General features: G+C 39.1%; 2 protein-coding genes across 3 annotated transcripts; one reads left to right on the forward strand and one right to left on the reverse strand.

Annotated features, from left to right (window-relative positions):
* The first annotated feature begins 1,070 nt into the window (after positions 1 to 1,070).
* LOC121324824 (transcriptional adapter 2-beta-like) lies at positions 1,071 to 7,305 on the forward strand. Its single transcript, XM_041267034.1, has 2 exons — positions 1,071 to 1,481; positions 2,706 to 7,305. The coding sequence occupies exons 1-2, from the start codon at positions 1,113 to 1,115 to the stop codon at positions 3,828 to 3,830; spliced, it is 1,494 nt and encodes a 497-aa protein (XP_041122968.1). The 5' UTR covers positions 1,071 to 1,112; the 3' UTR covers positions 3,831 to 7,305.
* Positions 7,306 to 8,455: 1,150 nt separating this feature from the next.
* On the reverse strand, positions 8,456 to 12,472 carry LOC121324830 (grpE protein homolog 1, mitochondrial-like). Of its 2 annotated transcripts, none has more exons than XM_041267044.1 (4): positions 12,366 to 12,472; positions 10,353 to 10,512; positions 9,761 to 9,842; positions 8,456 to 9,266 (listed from the first exon to the last, which is right to left on the reverse strand). In XM_041267044.1, exons 1-4 carry the CDS (start codon positions 12,470 to 12,472, stop codon positions 8,920 to 8,922), a joined length of 696 nt encoding a protein of 231 aa, XP_041122978.1. In that variant the 3' UTR covers positions 8,456 to 8,919. The 2 variants fall into 2 exon arrangements, with proteins under 2 accessions (XP_041122978.1, XP_041122985.1); XM_041267051.1 differs by having other exon boundaries at positions 12,357 to 12,466.
* Positions 12,473 to 13,268: the final 796 nt, after the last annotated feature.

The following is a 13,268-nucleotide window of genomic DNA, read 5'->3' on the forward strand; positions in this document are numbered from 1 at the left end:
ACAAGTCACATAATTATGTGATTCTAATTAATGTTGTTTTTTATCTGAATGCTACCAATAGTACATCCCTCATAAATACATACTTGTTTGTTAAACTAACAAGTTTAATAAGAATGGACACAATTAGATGATTCACACAAACAAAACTAAAAAAACATACTGTTTAAAGGGTTGGTAAAAAAACAAAAAATTGCAATGCCAAGTACCAAGGTGCCAACTTTTATGGAGCTTTGGTGGAAATGTGAAAGTAAGGCTGTGTCTATATCTTAGATATTCTGCTGTGAGGGTTTTTACACTGCTGCATTTCAGCGTCTGCGGAAGTACTCTGCCAACTTGTTCTGAATCCAGCCGTTCAGTTTATTGAGTTACTCCTTCTCTTCCATCAGCGTTTTGTATCTTGCCAGAATTTCTTCCTGGTTTATAATTTGGCCTTCTTCCTCTTCTTCAACCATGCTTTCCTTGGTTATTATGAGGCCCCCTTGTCTCTCTGCGGTCCATGGTTCTAACTTTGGAGGGCCTTGTTCTAGGTCTCTAACAGTGCTGTCTTCAAAGGACAGAGGCGCCCCTATGACTGGTTGGAGTTCGTCCTCTCCCCCTCTCCAAAGGCTTCACTAGTTGGCAGGCTTGTTTGCTTCTCCCCACTTTCATCTGTCTCCTGAGCTTCCCCAGTCCTTTTTTAATCACCCTCACTCCCAGCCTGCTCCGATGGGGGCTCCTCTCTCTCATTCTCTTTTCCTTTCTCGTCTGGTGGACTTTTATCTGCCTCTTGTGCTGGACTAGGGTGATCTTCTGCATCCTCGTTCGTGTTTTTAAATTGGTTTTCTTCTGATTCTGCCATTATTAATCCCCTCAGCAAAAACGGTCTACTGTTTTACTTAATGGCATAAAAACAATAATTCCTGTCTTAGTTATATATTGTGCTAAGCACGTATCAATAATATAATTATTAAAAACTAATAATAACGATAAACAGAGTTCTGTGTGAACTACGCTGTCATTCGATCAGCCGTCGACTTTCCCACAAGCAATCAGTTAATGTTTCTCTTGGTTTCCTAGGAAACGGGGGCAGTCATCGGGTCAGGCAGCGTACGTCCTCGAATGAGGCCGTGCTCATGAATATTAATGAGACGCTGCTCTTCGAGCGGAGACACACAAGTACGCATGCCCCACCCCTAGAGGGAGTGTGCTGCTCAACAACAAGCACCAGCAATATGGCCGACCTAGGTAAGAAGTACTGCGTTTATTGTCTGGCCGACGTGACAAGCTTGCGCCTCCGTTGCACCGAGTGCCAGGACATAGAGCTTTGCCCCGAGTGCTTCTCTGCAGGAGCCGAAATTGGCAGCCACCGGCGATGGCACGGGTATCAGTTGGTGGATGGCGGGCGCTTTACTCTTTGGGGTCCAGAAGCAGAGGGAGGCTGGACCAGCAGGGAAGAGCAGTTGCTGCTCGATGCAATCGAGCAGTATGGCTTTGGGAACTGGGTAAGTCTAACCTTTCCCGGTTAAAAAAAAAAAAAAAAAAGAATAAATGTACACAGTATATATCAGTCAACAAGTGCAAACAGTAGTGACATTTTAAAAACTGGCTGTTTAACAAATAGACTGTTGAACGGGCTTGTTCAAATCCTGTTAGTCCAAGGGGGAGTGACCACAATACTAGAAAAAGTTATGGAGCACTGAGGTTATGTCAAATTTAAAAAAAAACACACACACACACAAACAATAAAAATAAATAAATAAACAACAAAAAAACCCCGATATTCTCTGTTCATTTTCTTTGCTCATATAAAGTAAAGAACAGTTACAGTGTTTTCAAGTCCCAGCGTTTGGTGTTAATTGCAAGTGACAGCTGGAGAAGCAGAATACTTCCTTGGAATGGGGATACGTCACATACGGTACTTAAGTCATTTTTAGTTTTTTTTTTTTTTTTTGTAAACATTTCATACTTGTACGCTCAATGGGCTGATTCCTGAGCTATAACAGGGAAATATTTAATTGAAACCCCTTTCTGTTGAAAATTGCTGGTCGATTACTATTCGGTTCCGAGTAATGCAGTAACAAAGGAAACAATTGTTTCTACAGCTGTGTTAGGGAACAAACTGTACTGTCAACAAGATCCTTGCTAGTAGTTAGTAATATATACCCCATTTGTACACATGCACGCACCAGGTGAGAGATCACAATGCCATCAGAGATGCTCAAACAGCAGATAGTAATGGTTCATTAAAGCACACGTTTTAGGCCATTCAGCATGCCTCCATACTAAAACCATGTAGGCAGACATGGACAAGTGGGGGGTCACAGTTGTTGATCCTGGGTGAAACTGTGTATGTTGGCACTTGTTGAATTTAAACACAAATAATGTCAGAACTTTGAAAAGTACTTTTAAAAAGACCTACCTATTGCTGAGATAAGGACAGGAATTGAGACATCTTGTTTTTAAAATCACAAAATAATCATCAATCATTTGTCCCCTTTGCTTTTCTGAAAATTTCAGGAATCAGTGCTTCCACGAATGTTAAACATTTTAAAACACTTAACCACAAACAAATGCAAGTTTTTATAACAGCCTAAACTATTCAAAATACAGTTTCCAAGGTGCATTCCCTACAAATATACACAGCTCATCTTTAAGATCCACATCCTAATAGATAAAAATAGCACTGCCATCAACTCAATGTGATTAACATTGTTTTATTTTTCCAGGAGGACATGGCGGCACACGTGGGGGCCTCCCGCACTCCTCAGGAGGGGATGGACCACTATGTCAGCATGTACATCCACGGCAACCTGGGCAAAGCCTGCATCCCAGACAGCATCCCCAACCGGGTGACGGACCACACCTGTCCGAGCGGTGGACCCCTTTCTCCGAGCTTGACCACCCCTTTACCGCCGCTCGACATCTCCATCGCTGAGCAGCAGCAGCTGGGCTACATGCCCCTCCGGGATGACTATGAGATTGAGTACAGCCAGGACGCGGAGACGCTGATCAGTGGCCTCTCGGTCAACTATGACGACGACGATGTGGAGATCGAGATGAAGCGCGCTCACGTTGACATGTACGTGCGCAAGCTGAAGGAGCGGCAGCGGCGCAAGAACATCGCCCGTGACTACAACCTGGTGCCGGCCTTCCTGGGCCGGGACAAGAAGGAGAAGGAAAAAGACAAACCTGTGACAGGAACCGGAGCGCCTCCCGTGACTCCCATTGCAACGGCAGTGGGAACCAAGCGCAAGATCACCAAGGAGGAGAAGGAGCAGAGGCTTAAGCTGCGGCCACTTTATCAGTTCATGGCATGCCGCCAGTTAGAGGAATTCTTTGAGAACTTGCACAAGGAGCGAGTGCTGCGGGCCAAGATTCGAGAGCTGCAGCGTTACCGGCGCTGTGGCATCAACAAGCTGGAGGAGACTGCCGAATACGAGGCGGCCAGACACAAGCGGGAGAAGCGCAAGGAGAACAAGACGATGGCCCAGTCCAAGCGGGGGGGTGCCTCAGGGGGGGCAGGTGGCGGGGGCGGTGCTGGTGCTTGTGCTGGTGGCGGTGGAGGAGGAGGAGGATGCAAGGAAGAGTGCAAGGACGGTGAGTTTGGGGCCATTGAGAACCTCTCTGGCTTCGAACTGCTCTCTGACCGGGAGAAGGTGCTCTGCAACTCCCTGAACCTCAGCCCCACGCGCTACCAGACTGTCAAAACCATCATCATTAAGGACCACCTGCAGAAGCGCCAGGGCATCCCCTCCAAGAGCCGCCTCCCCAGCTATCTGGACAAGGTCCTCAAAAAGAGGATTTTGAACTTTCTCACCGAGAGTGGCTGGATTTCCAGGGATGCCTCGTGATTGTCTAACTTGTAGGATATCAGTTTAATTTTGTTTTATTATTATTATATTTTATTTACAAATATTTTACTTTTTTTTTTTTCCCATCGGTGACTTCCATGTGTTTCAAATGGGCCAAATAACTTTTTTTTTTTTTTTAAGGTGAATCACTTGGGTGTGCTATTTTTATACACTTTAATGACAAAAATGGGCATTTATGCAATTAACCTCGCCTCCCCCCACATCCCCATCTTTAGAAAAGCAGAGCTTTTATATAAACAAAAAGAAAACCAGCTGCCTGAGAGAGACTGTTGTGAGTTGTTGCTGAAAGTGACAATGTGAATTTCTACATGACAGCAAAGTGCAAAGGGACCTTGCTTTTAACACTGAGGAGTCATTGGGGCTCTAAACTAGTAACTGGTGAAGGAAGTCCAGAAAAAATAAAACTTTTAATTGGTTTGCATAAGTTTTTCCTTTACACCAACAGAATCAGTTTCACTGCGCAAAAACAAATCACAAATGACAAACATCATGCATGACATCCAGCTGCAGGTGTTTCGGTTACACCTAGTCATATGCCAGAATTAAATATACTGGCTGCTCACTTGTCTAGTAGTAAACCAAATTTGACTGGCATATTCCAAGGCTGATCTTGGTATTTCCATCTGTGAATATGTTTATATTTTGTGTATGTAGTATGTTATTACAGGCTACAGATTGCTGTATATTTTGTTAGATGTCTGTGTTCTGATTAACTTAAGTAGTCTGCATGTAAAGGCAAGTGCATTATAATGCAGACTTAACAGTTCTGTAGTATATTCACAGCTACAGTAAACCCTTTTTATTATTACTCTGATGTGAATTTCACATCAAAAGGCATTATACACTAAAATCTGGAACACAGTGTTCAAATAGTTACAGTTGTAGTCAGAATTGTTGTGACACAGTATTTGTCTTGGGTATTTATCAGTGCTCAGCTTGTATAATGCACTGTGTGCATGTGGGAAGAGTCGGTGTTTGTGCAGTTCTGGAACAGGAATTTTACAGTACAGTAACTGTTGAAACGGAATGTAAAGCTAAAATAGGAATCCACACAGATAATTGGAGTTGAATTGTTTTACAAAGCTAATATATTTCTGATAACCTTTATAAAAACATTCTTACAAGGGTTTACCATAACAGCAGATTTCTGAAGTTGCTTGAAAGCCCTGCTCTAATGTGTATTTGCATTACAGTAGCATAAATGAAAAGTGCGAAAACCCTACTACTACAAAAAAATATATATATTTTAGTGATATCTGTATTTATATCGTAATTATTAAACTGACTAACGTGTTACATCATCCATCGTCTTCCAGTTGTAGTGCAGGGTAGGATTTAAGAATAGGCAAGTTGACTTGACTTTCAGCGAGTTATGGGTTGGGCTGGGATTATCTGGCTGTTGGTCCTTAGACTTAACCAATAGACCACACTTCCTATCAATATCAGCAGAAACAATGAATACAACTGAATAAAATGTGAAGATCAGTAGTAGTAATTCCTGAGTCCCATGTGCAATATTCCTTTAGGCCAAGGACAAAATGACAGCTATTTGCTGCCAATGCATAATTGGTAAGACAAATAATCAAATCACTACTGTAACTTTGAATGGCCTTCTTTGAGAATGCACAAGTAGCACCTGCTGGTTTTGCATTCATGTTTAGTAAGGATTTGGGAAAGAAGGTTGGTTTATTTCTGTCCAAGTATAGCCTCAAAGGTATGAACATGCACTGATTGTTAAATGTTTTGCATCTGTAGGACACAGACTATAACATTTGCGCTGGGTTTAGTCGGGGGTATTGCTGCTTATCTGGCTCTTTTGGGATCTTTACAGTGTATACATTATGATAAGGGAGATTTATTTCAGCATTCAGTCAGCAAAAGAAAACAACATTTTAAATGCAATACAATTTGCTTGGTATACTAATTTAAATACCAGCATTTATACCACCTGCTTTGCAAATGTGTGGGCTAAACAAAATACTAATTATTATTATTCTTTTTATAGTGTACTAGTCATTAGGCATAGATGATGGTGGCGCAATTTAAAAAGGGATGTGTCGGTAAAGCTTCCATTCTGCATTCTTGGTGCTCGGTATGTTTTATTTAATTTACTTTTATTAAATTAGTCTTGCACCATTAAAAGCCGAAAAAGTCGAGGAACGGTGTAAATCTACATGCTGGCAGTTTTATTGGGTGAATGTTAGACCGGAGGGTCATATGCAGTGCAAGCTGCTTGCAGCATCAGTTCAATGGGATATTTGGTCTCTTCTAAACCAGATTTAAAACTGAAACCACAGAGGTGAACGAGGGACAGTTAACTTTGCTACCCATCTCCCTGAGTTTTAATTATTTGTAAATATGCATGCTTTCAAGGCAATACTTTCACAAGCTGCATGAGTTTGATTTGTACTTAAGAGTATTTCAAAACCAACAGCCAGTGGCTGAATGCAAGCAACAGACTGCTTTTCAAACACAAACGCTTCACAGTAAGCTTTCAGGAGAAAAAACACTGTAGTACCAAAACTAATAAAGTTGTTGGAGAAGGTCAAATTAGCAAACAGTCGGTGGGGTGGGGGGAGTGTATCTGTGTACCACAGTTTTTATTTTTTTAGTTCAAAAGGTAAGTGTCATTGTTGGTTGGAGATTCCGTCAAAAAATTTATTTTACTATCTGGTTTATTTTAAACTTTGACGTGTTAACATTAATGTTCATTCACTTTTGTATGTTGTTTCATGGGGATTTGTTAAATATTTTAGCAATTGTAAATATTTTTTTTGTAAAATAAGAAAAACAAGGTATAAATGCTAACCTTCTGTGAAATGTAAAGTATTTTGTTCCACAAATTTATTTTTTAACTTTTTGTAAAAAAACAAACAAAACAAAAACACAGATTTGAAAGTAAAAGCCCTCCGTGTACTGTAGTTTCAGTCTGAGCATGCTGTGAAACTGTTCCTTTTGTAGCTAGAGTAGGAAATGTAACATTTGTAGATAGATACTGTTAATGTTTAAGTGGAGGGTTTTATTCAGTGTCTTGCAATTAGTGAATTCACATTCAGTTACTGGTGTGTGTGTGTGTGATTACATTTGTTTTGTTATTAAAGTGCACATACTTTATCTAGCTCTTGTTTGTTTCAATACCAATCACTCCCAGTTGGGGCTCACACACACATTTCCTTTTCTGGGGCATGAGGAGTCTGATTTCCAGACCGATACCCTAAACTAAAGGGCTGTTCACACTAACGTTTATTCACTGTGTTTTTTACGACTGCTAGTTTTGTATTCAGAATTGCGCCTCAAAGATGACAGGCAAGGTGGGGGAAGGTCTGATTATAACAGTGCAGAATATATTGTTCTTTATGATAAGCAGCACAAGAAATATCTTGATAAAAAATACAAACAGAAATTATGGTAAAATATGAGGAAATCGAAAAGTAAGCACTATTGGTATGCTAAAATAAACACACTGTTTTGACTACAGGTTTTCGTTAACTGTCCGGATGTAGCTTCTAGAAAGTGCAAGAGATACCGTGGTCTATTATTAAGTAGGCCTATAGACTGAACTACAAAACAAAATCACATATCTAATTATATCCAGTAGCCTATGCAGGTAAGTGGTATTGTATTTACAGCAGATTAAAACGGTTTTATGTCAATTATATGTTAGTATACGGTAATTTTTCCTCCACTAATTTAAAACACTTAGTGCCATCTGGTGTTACATCTGCATTGACAGTACCATCTACCTGCATTTACTGTATTTATTAAAATAAAAATAAAAAATCAGTGCATATTGAAATGATTGCGTTTGGTAGTCCTGTCTGTACTTCAGTTTGAGATTATATAAATATATACAGTATATTTCAGCTCTTGCACAAAACGCCGGTATTCCCCTAGGGTTTCCTGTTGCTGGTTATTGTAGGGTGAATCCACATTCTTCTCTTTCTCTTCTTTGGAGCAATAACCATGCAACAGCTCGCACTCTATCCATATTGCCTTCCGATTATATCCTGATTTAGCAGGACGGGTAGTCCAAAAAATCGAAACGGTTTAGATTTTTTTTTCGCAGAGTTACGCTCAAGTGTGAAAGGTAGTATTATTTAATTCCATAGGTTTGTTTTTTTTACCATAGAAAATGCAACAAATAAACGCTAGTGTGAATGTCCCTTTAACTTTAGTATACATTTCTCATCTAAAAGTTTGTGCTTTGTAATGGTGCAACACTACAGAACATCCATCTGCTCAGTTTTTGTCCTTATGAAAAGGCAAAAAAACCCTTGACACATATTTAATAATCTGAATGACACCTGAGGACATATTTATTTAGTACAGCTGTTGATTCAACATTGAATTTTTCCATTGACTTAGACTCCTAATACAATTACACCCAAGTGCCTTTTGTTACAGATTCGAATGTCAAAACAAAACCAGATATTTCAGCCAAATATGTTTTGCAGTGTATTTCTAAATACTTTAAAGGGTGGGGGCATCAGATACTATGGAGATTGTGAAAGAATGGATTTAATTTCAAATTGTATTAACATGTTTGAAGTTTGTCCAAGGCCCCCCCCCCCCCCAAAAAAAAAAGAAGCACAACAAAGCAACAGTTTTGTTGTATAGCTATATTTTAATATGTATATATCAAACTATAAAATAAAATTATTGATGTACTCATACACAGTAAACTGTACATACTTGTATAGAGAATAAAACAATTATTAACAGTCCACAAGTTGGACCTACATTGGTACACTGAACTATACTTGTTACTGTTGGTTAATGTATTTCCCCACAAAAAGTTTATCAAATGATTGGTCAGAATTGTTCTGCAACTTTGTATTACCTATTTTTTTCTCCATCCACAATAAGCGATGCACCACTTTGAACTTTGAGCACCTGAGTAGTAGCTACAGTGTACAGATTCCAGATCACATACGTGCAAATGGACAATCCACTGCTTTGAGTGCCAATAACTTGCTAACAATGAATGGGGGAAACCAACTGATCTTCATTTATGACATCTGTTAGCCAACAAATAACAGTACAACCCTTTCTCATGCAATCAGAAACACTATGGTGCTTTAACCACACCTACCAGGGCAGGTCTGAGAGTGCGCCCATGCAGTTTATACCCCACCTTGGTGACCAGCGCTACTGTGCCCGGTTCCTTTCCTTCCACCGGACTGTGGAATAGAGCCTCGTGTTCGTACGGGTCAAATTTGGCCTCAGTTGGGTTTAGCTTGATTAAGCCGTGCTTGGTGAACACCTTCTGGATTTGAACCTCAGTCATGACCAGTCCTTCATACAAGTTCTTCAGATGGGGGTTCTGTGGGGAGATCTCCTCTTTGGGGACGCTCTCTGTTGCTTTCTCCAAGATATCAGCAACTTCCAGCAGGTCTTTGCAGAAGCCCTGAATACCTAATGAACAACACAGAAGAAGACTTGAAGCTGTCCCTTACTGCAACATATCACTACTTTACAATCCATCAACATGAAATTAAATTGTTTACTATTTTGATTAAATAATTTACTAGTAGATAAATGCCTTCATATTTCCTAACTTTACAGGCAGTACCACTGAATATTTTACTAGAGAAGTCAGATTTTATTTAAAAAACATTACTGAAGAGGTTAGCATTGATGCAGTAGGACAAACAGCTGCCAACCAGTGCTTACTGTCAGATATACTGTCTTGTCCAATGTGCATTTCTTTGCATTGCATACATGCAAAGAAAAGCCTAAATATGCCACAGAAACAAACGACAGGTTTCACAGACCCAGTTAGTACTAACCTTAGGGTGCACCTCAGCTCAGTTAACATTAGTCAGTCTACAATCAGGGTCTGTGAAATCAGCCAATAAGAAACAAAAAAAGTGAATAAAACAATATACACATAATTGAACTGCACTCACCATACAACTTTGCTTCTTCTATCAACTTCTGACTTCTCTGCCGCAAGTTTTCTGTATCTGCAAGGGCTCGCTTATACCTGTCCTGAAAATCAGAGAGATAGTGATGAACCCTATTAACTAACAATTCAGATTGTGATGAACCCTACTTACTAACAATTCAAAGAGATTGTGATGAACCCTATTAACTAACAATTCAGACAGATTGTGATGAACCCTATTAACTAACAATTCAGAGAGATTGTGATGAACCCTACTTACTAACAATTCAAAGAGATTGTGATGAACCCTATTAACTAACAATTCAGAGAGATTGTGATGAACCCTACTTACTAACAATTCAAAGAGATTGTGATGAACCCTATTAACTAACAATTCAGAGAGATTGTGATGAACCCTATTAACTAACAATTCAGAGAGATTGTGATGAACCCTATTAACTAACAATTCTATCCATAGAGTTAGAACATTTCTGGCTTTGAGGTGGACTAAAGCACTAAAACATCTGAGAAAGTGTGCTGTTCAATGTCTAGCATACACAAGAGGAACTCAGAAACTTAATGCTAATCAGTCCATCACGGAAAGGAGCTCTTACTGTCATTTCCTTCAGTTGCTCTTCCAGCTTGGTCTTCTCCTCAGTCCATGCTGTCTCAGCAGGACTGTGCTCCGTTTTCTGTGCTACACTTTGGTCCTCTTCCGAGTTCTGGCCATTGCTCTTCTTTTGAGCCGCAGTGCACAGCAACCTCGGGGAGGCCCTGAAAGGAGGGAGACACGCGGTAAGATTGGAATGGAACTTTTATTCCACAAAGGATCCCAGAAACGAAAACACAGATGAACCGCTGTGATGTGTTTGTATTTTGTATACCTTCAAATGCAAGGTTCTATTTATATTTCTCCATATTTCTCTATATATATTAATCCCCCTCCGAGTCACCCAGTTATTAAATGCTGCAATTACAGGTTTAAACAAGATATGTGACTATGCACATCCCAGGCAAAGGATCTAATACCCCACATAATAGGCAACAGTATATGCCAGGGTTAGTATCATTAAAAATAGGTCAAGTATAACAAGATATATAACCTTCAATAGCTTTATCAGTCAGGTGTTCAATGCTGTGCGAAAAGATCACCTTGACCTACAGCTATGGTCAAAAGTTTTGCATCACCTTTAATTTTAGGATTGAGAATTTAAAAATAAAAAAAAAAAAAAAAAAAAACTTAGGCACATAATCGTGTATTAAGTCTATAACATAATGTAATCAAAGTATCTGCAAAAAAATGATATGGCAAGTCTACCGGAAGCCTTAACAGTGGTACAGTATTTCATGTTAGATTGCAAAATGTTAAAATGTCATTTCACACTGGATCCGATTTTAACGTGCGTCTAAACAGAAAAAAAGAGGACCGTGTGTATTCCCTATTGCACCTTGCACACCGAGTCAGTAATTGTTGTACGACGATGATGCGTCAATTTTGGAATCGAAACAAGTTCGATTTGATCCAATTTGACGTGCGTTAAAAATACACTGACCAGTGAAAAAACTGCGAAGACACGGGGATTCTTGCAGTTCCCTGAACAAAATGGAAAAACTAATTTTGTGCGCCGCCAAACAAAAAATCCTTCATGATTAATCCAAAAAATATTACAAAGACTGAAAAAAAAAAAAAAAAAAAAGAACAGCGGTCAGGGCTTAGCCAGAAAAGAGGGGCAGTACATGAAAGTAGAAGGTCATTATGGTAAAGAATTTTCGGTAGCTCATTGCTGGCTTGCCAACTTTTAGATATATCTATTACAGAAGCGAGTGTTTGAAAAATGTAATATTGGTCATAAGGTTTCTTATGCGATGACAACTGCAATATAATATTTTTGTTTTAATGTTTTCTTTATTTATTGCGTATATTGTAGAGCAATTAGAAACGTAATAATTAAACGTTTTAACTTCCATCAGCGTTTACTGATCATTAAGTTTCTACTACAATTAATTTTTTGGTCTGTTCAAAGTTGTTTAAGAATCAACAACAAAATATTATTATTATTATTATTATTATTATTATTATTATTATTATTATTATTATTATTTTAATTCAAAATACTTTAACTAGGTAAATTTACTACAAAGCCTTCACTGCACACCAGTGCTCTGAAGAACCATATTAACGCATCTAGTGTTCAATGCATTAACTCACGGCTTTTTCAGATGACAGATCCTAATGACGGAACTGATCCAGTGTGCAATGGCCTTTAAAGTTGCCAGCAAGTTGCATCACAGCATGGACATTGTTAAAGAAAATTTAACCGGCTCTCTAGTGACATCTAGTGGTATGATACTGTTGTCATGTCATTCACTATTGGAAGTTTCACAACAAATACATACACACACACATATATATATTTCATTTTCAGCGGAGATTTAATTACAGTATATCGATTGTCTTTAGCAACGACTGAGCAAGCAGCATTTACACTTCTTGTGTAACCGTTCACATTGCCTGCGTATGGAAAACCGTGACATTCCTTCCTATTACCGCAAGCAATGTGCTTAGAATTGACTATAAGAAACACACACTGTACAAATACCTTATACGTACTGCTTACATTTATTACCTTAAAAACCCAGGAGATGCTACGACAGAACAGCTCTGCCTCACCACTCTCACACACCGGCTCGCCATTTTCACTTGTGCTGCACCGCGGCGTGCAATGACACCCATGAGAAAGACACGTAAGGACGTTAACCAATCAAAGACATAAAATTAAATCCGCCTTGGCAAGTTGACCAATAGAAACAAGCTGAAGGGGCGGGTATTTTTCACAACGTTAGTTTGAGGTAGAGTTAAAGGTCAAAAGACATTTCGTGTGACCGCAGAGAAGCTTCTTTCAAGGTTTCGAGTTTCCACGGAGTTGTGTTCATTGGTGCGTAATACAACATGCCTAACATATTACTGAGTTTAGCAGCAAATCTTGATGGGGAATTGATTTGCACGAGTTGTAATATCTACCGTAAGCATTTGATCCACATGTTATTTTGTCAAGCTAAGTCCACTCACTTAGTGGGTGTGTTCAGTCACACGTTGTTTCAGTCATCATGTGAAACTGGTACTGTTTATCAGGGGTGCATTTGGTAATGCGTTATATTTAGTGAAGAACGAGAACTACAAGATATATTTTGTTAAATAAGGTATTTTGCCACAGCAGCAGTGCTGCATTTGCTTTGGCTCATTTTTATATGATCAGTCTATTGTTATTTTCGGGCTAGGGCGGCTATTTAAATATATTGTGTGCAATAATAATGCATATTACACCATTTGGAGGCTATAAGTAGTCTTTTATAATTATGTAATTTAAACCTCTGCTTTTTATACTATGACTACTCATACTAGTAATGTTTTCTGTTGAGCTTTGGAAGTACCCATTACCTAATTACCAACTAGAACATGCAGTTTGTTTGCTTGTGGATACAAATAGACCTCATAATAAACCTGTTTCAGATTGAAGGGTACATAAGGA

Source organism: Polyodon spathula, chromosome 1 (genome assembly GCF_017654505.1).
Source record: "Polyodon spathula isolate WHYD16114869_AA chromosome 1, ASM1765450v1, whole genome shotgun sequence".
Classification (NCBI taxonomy): Eukaryota; Metazoa; Chordata; class Actinopteri; order Acipenseriformes; family Polyodontidae; genus Polyodon; species Polyodon spathula.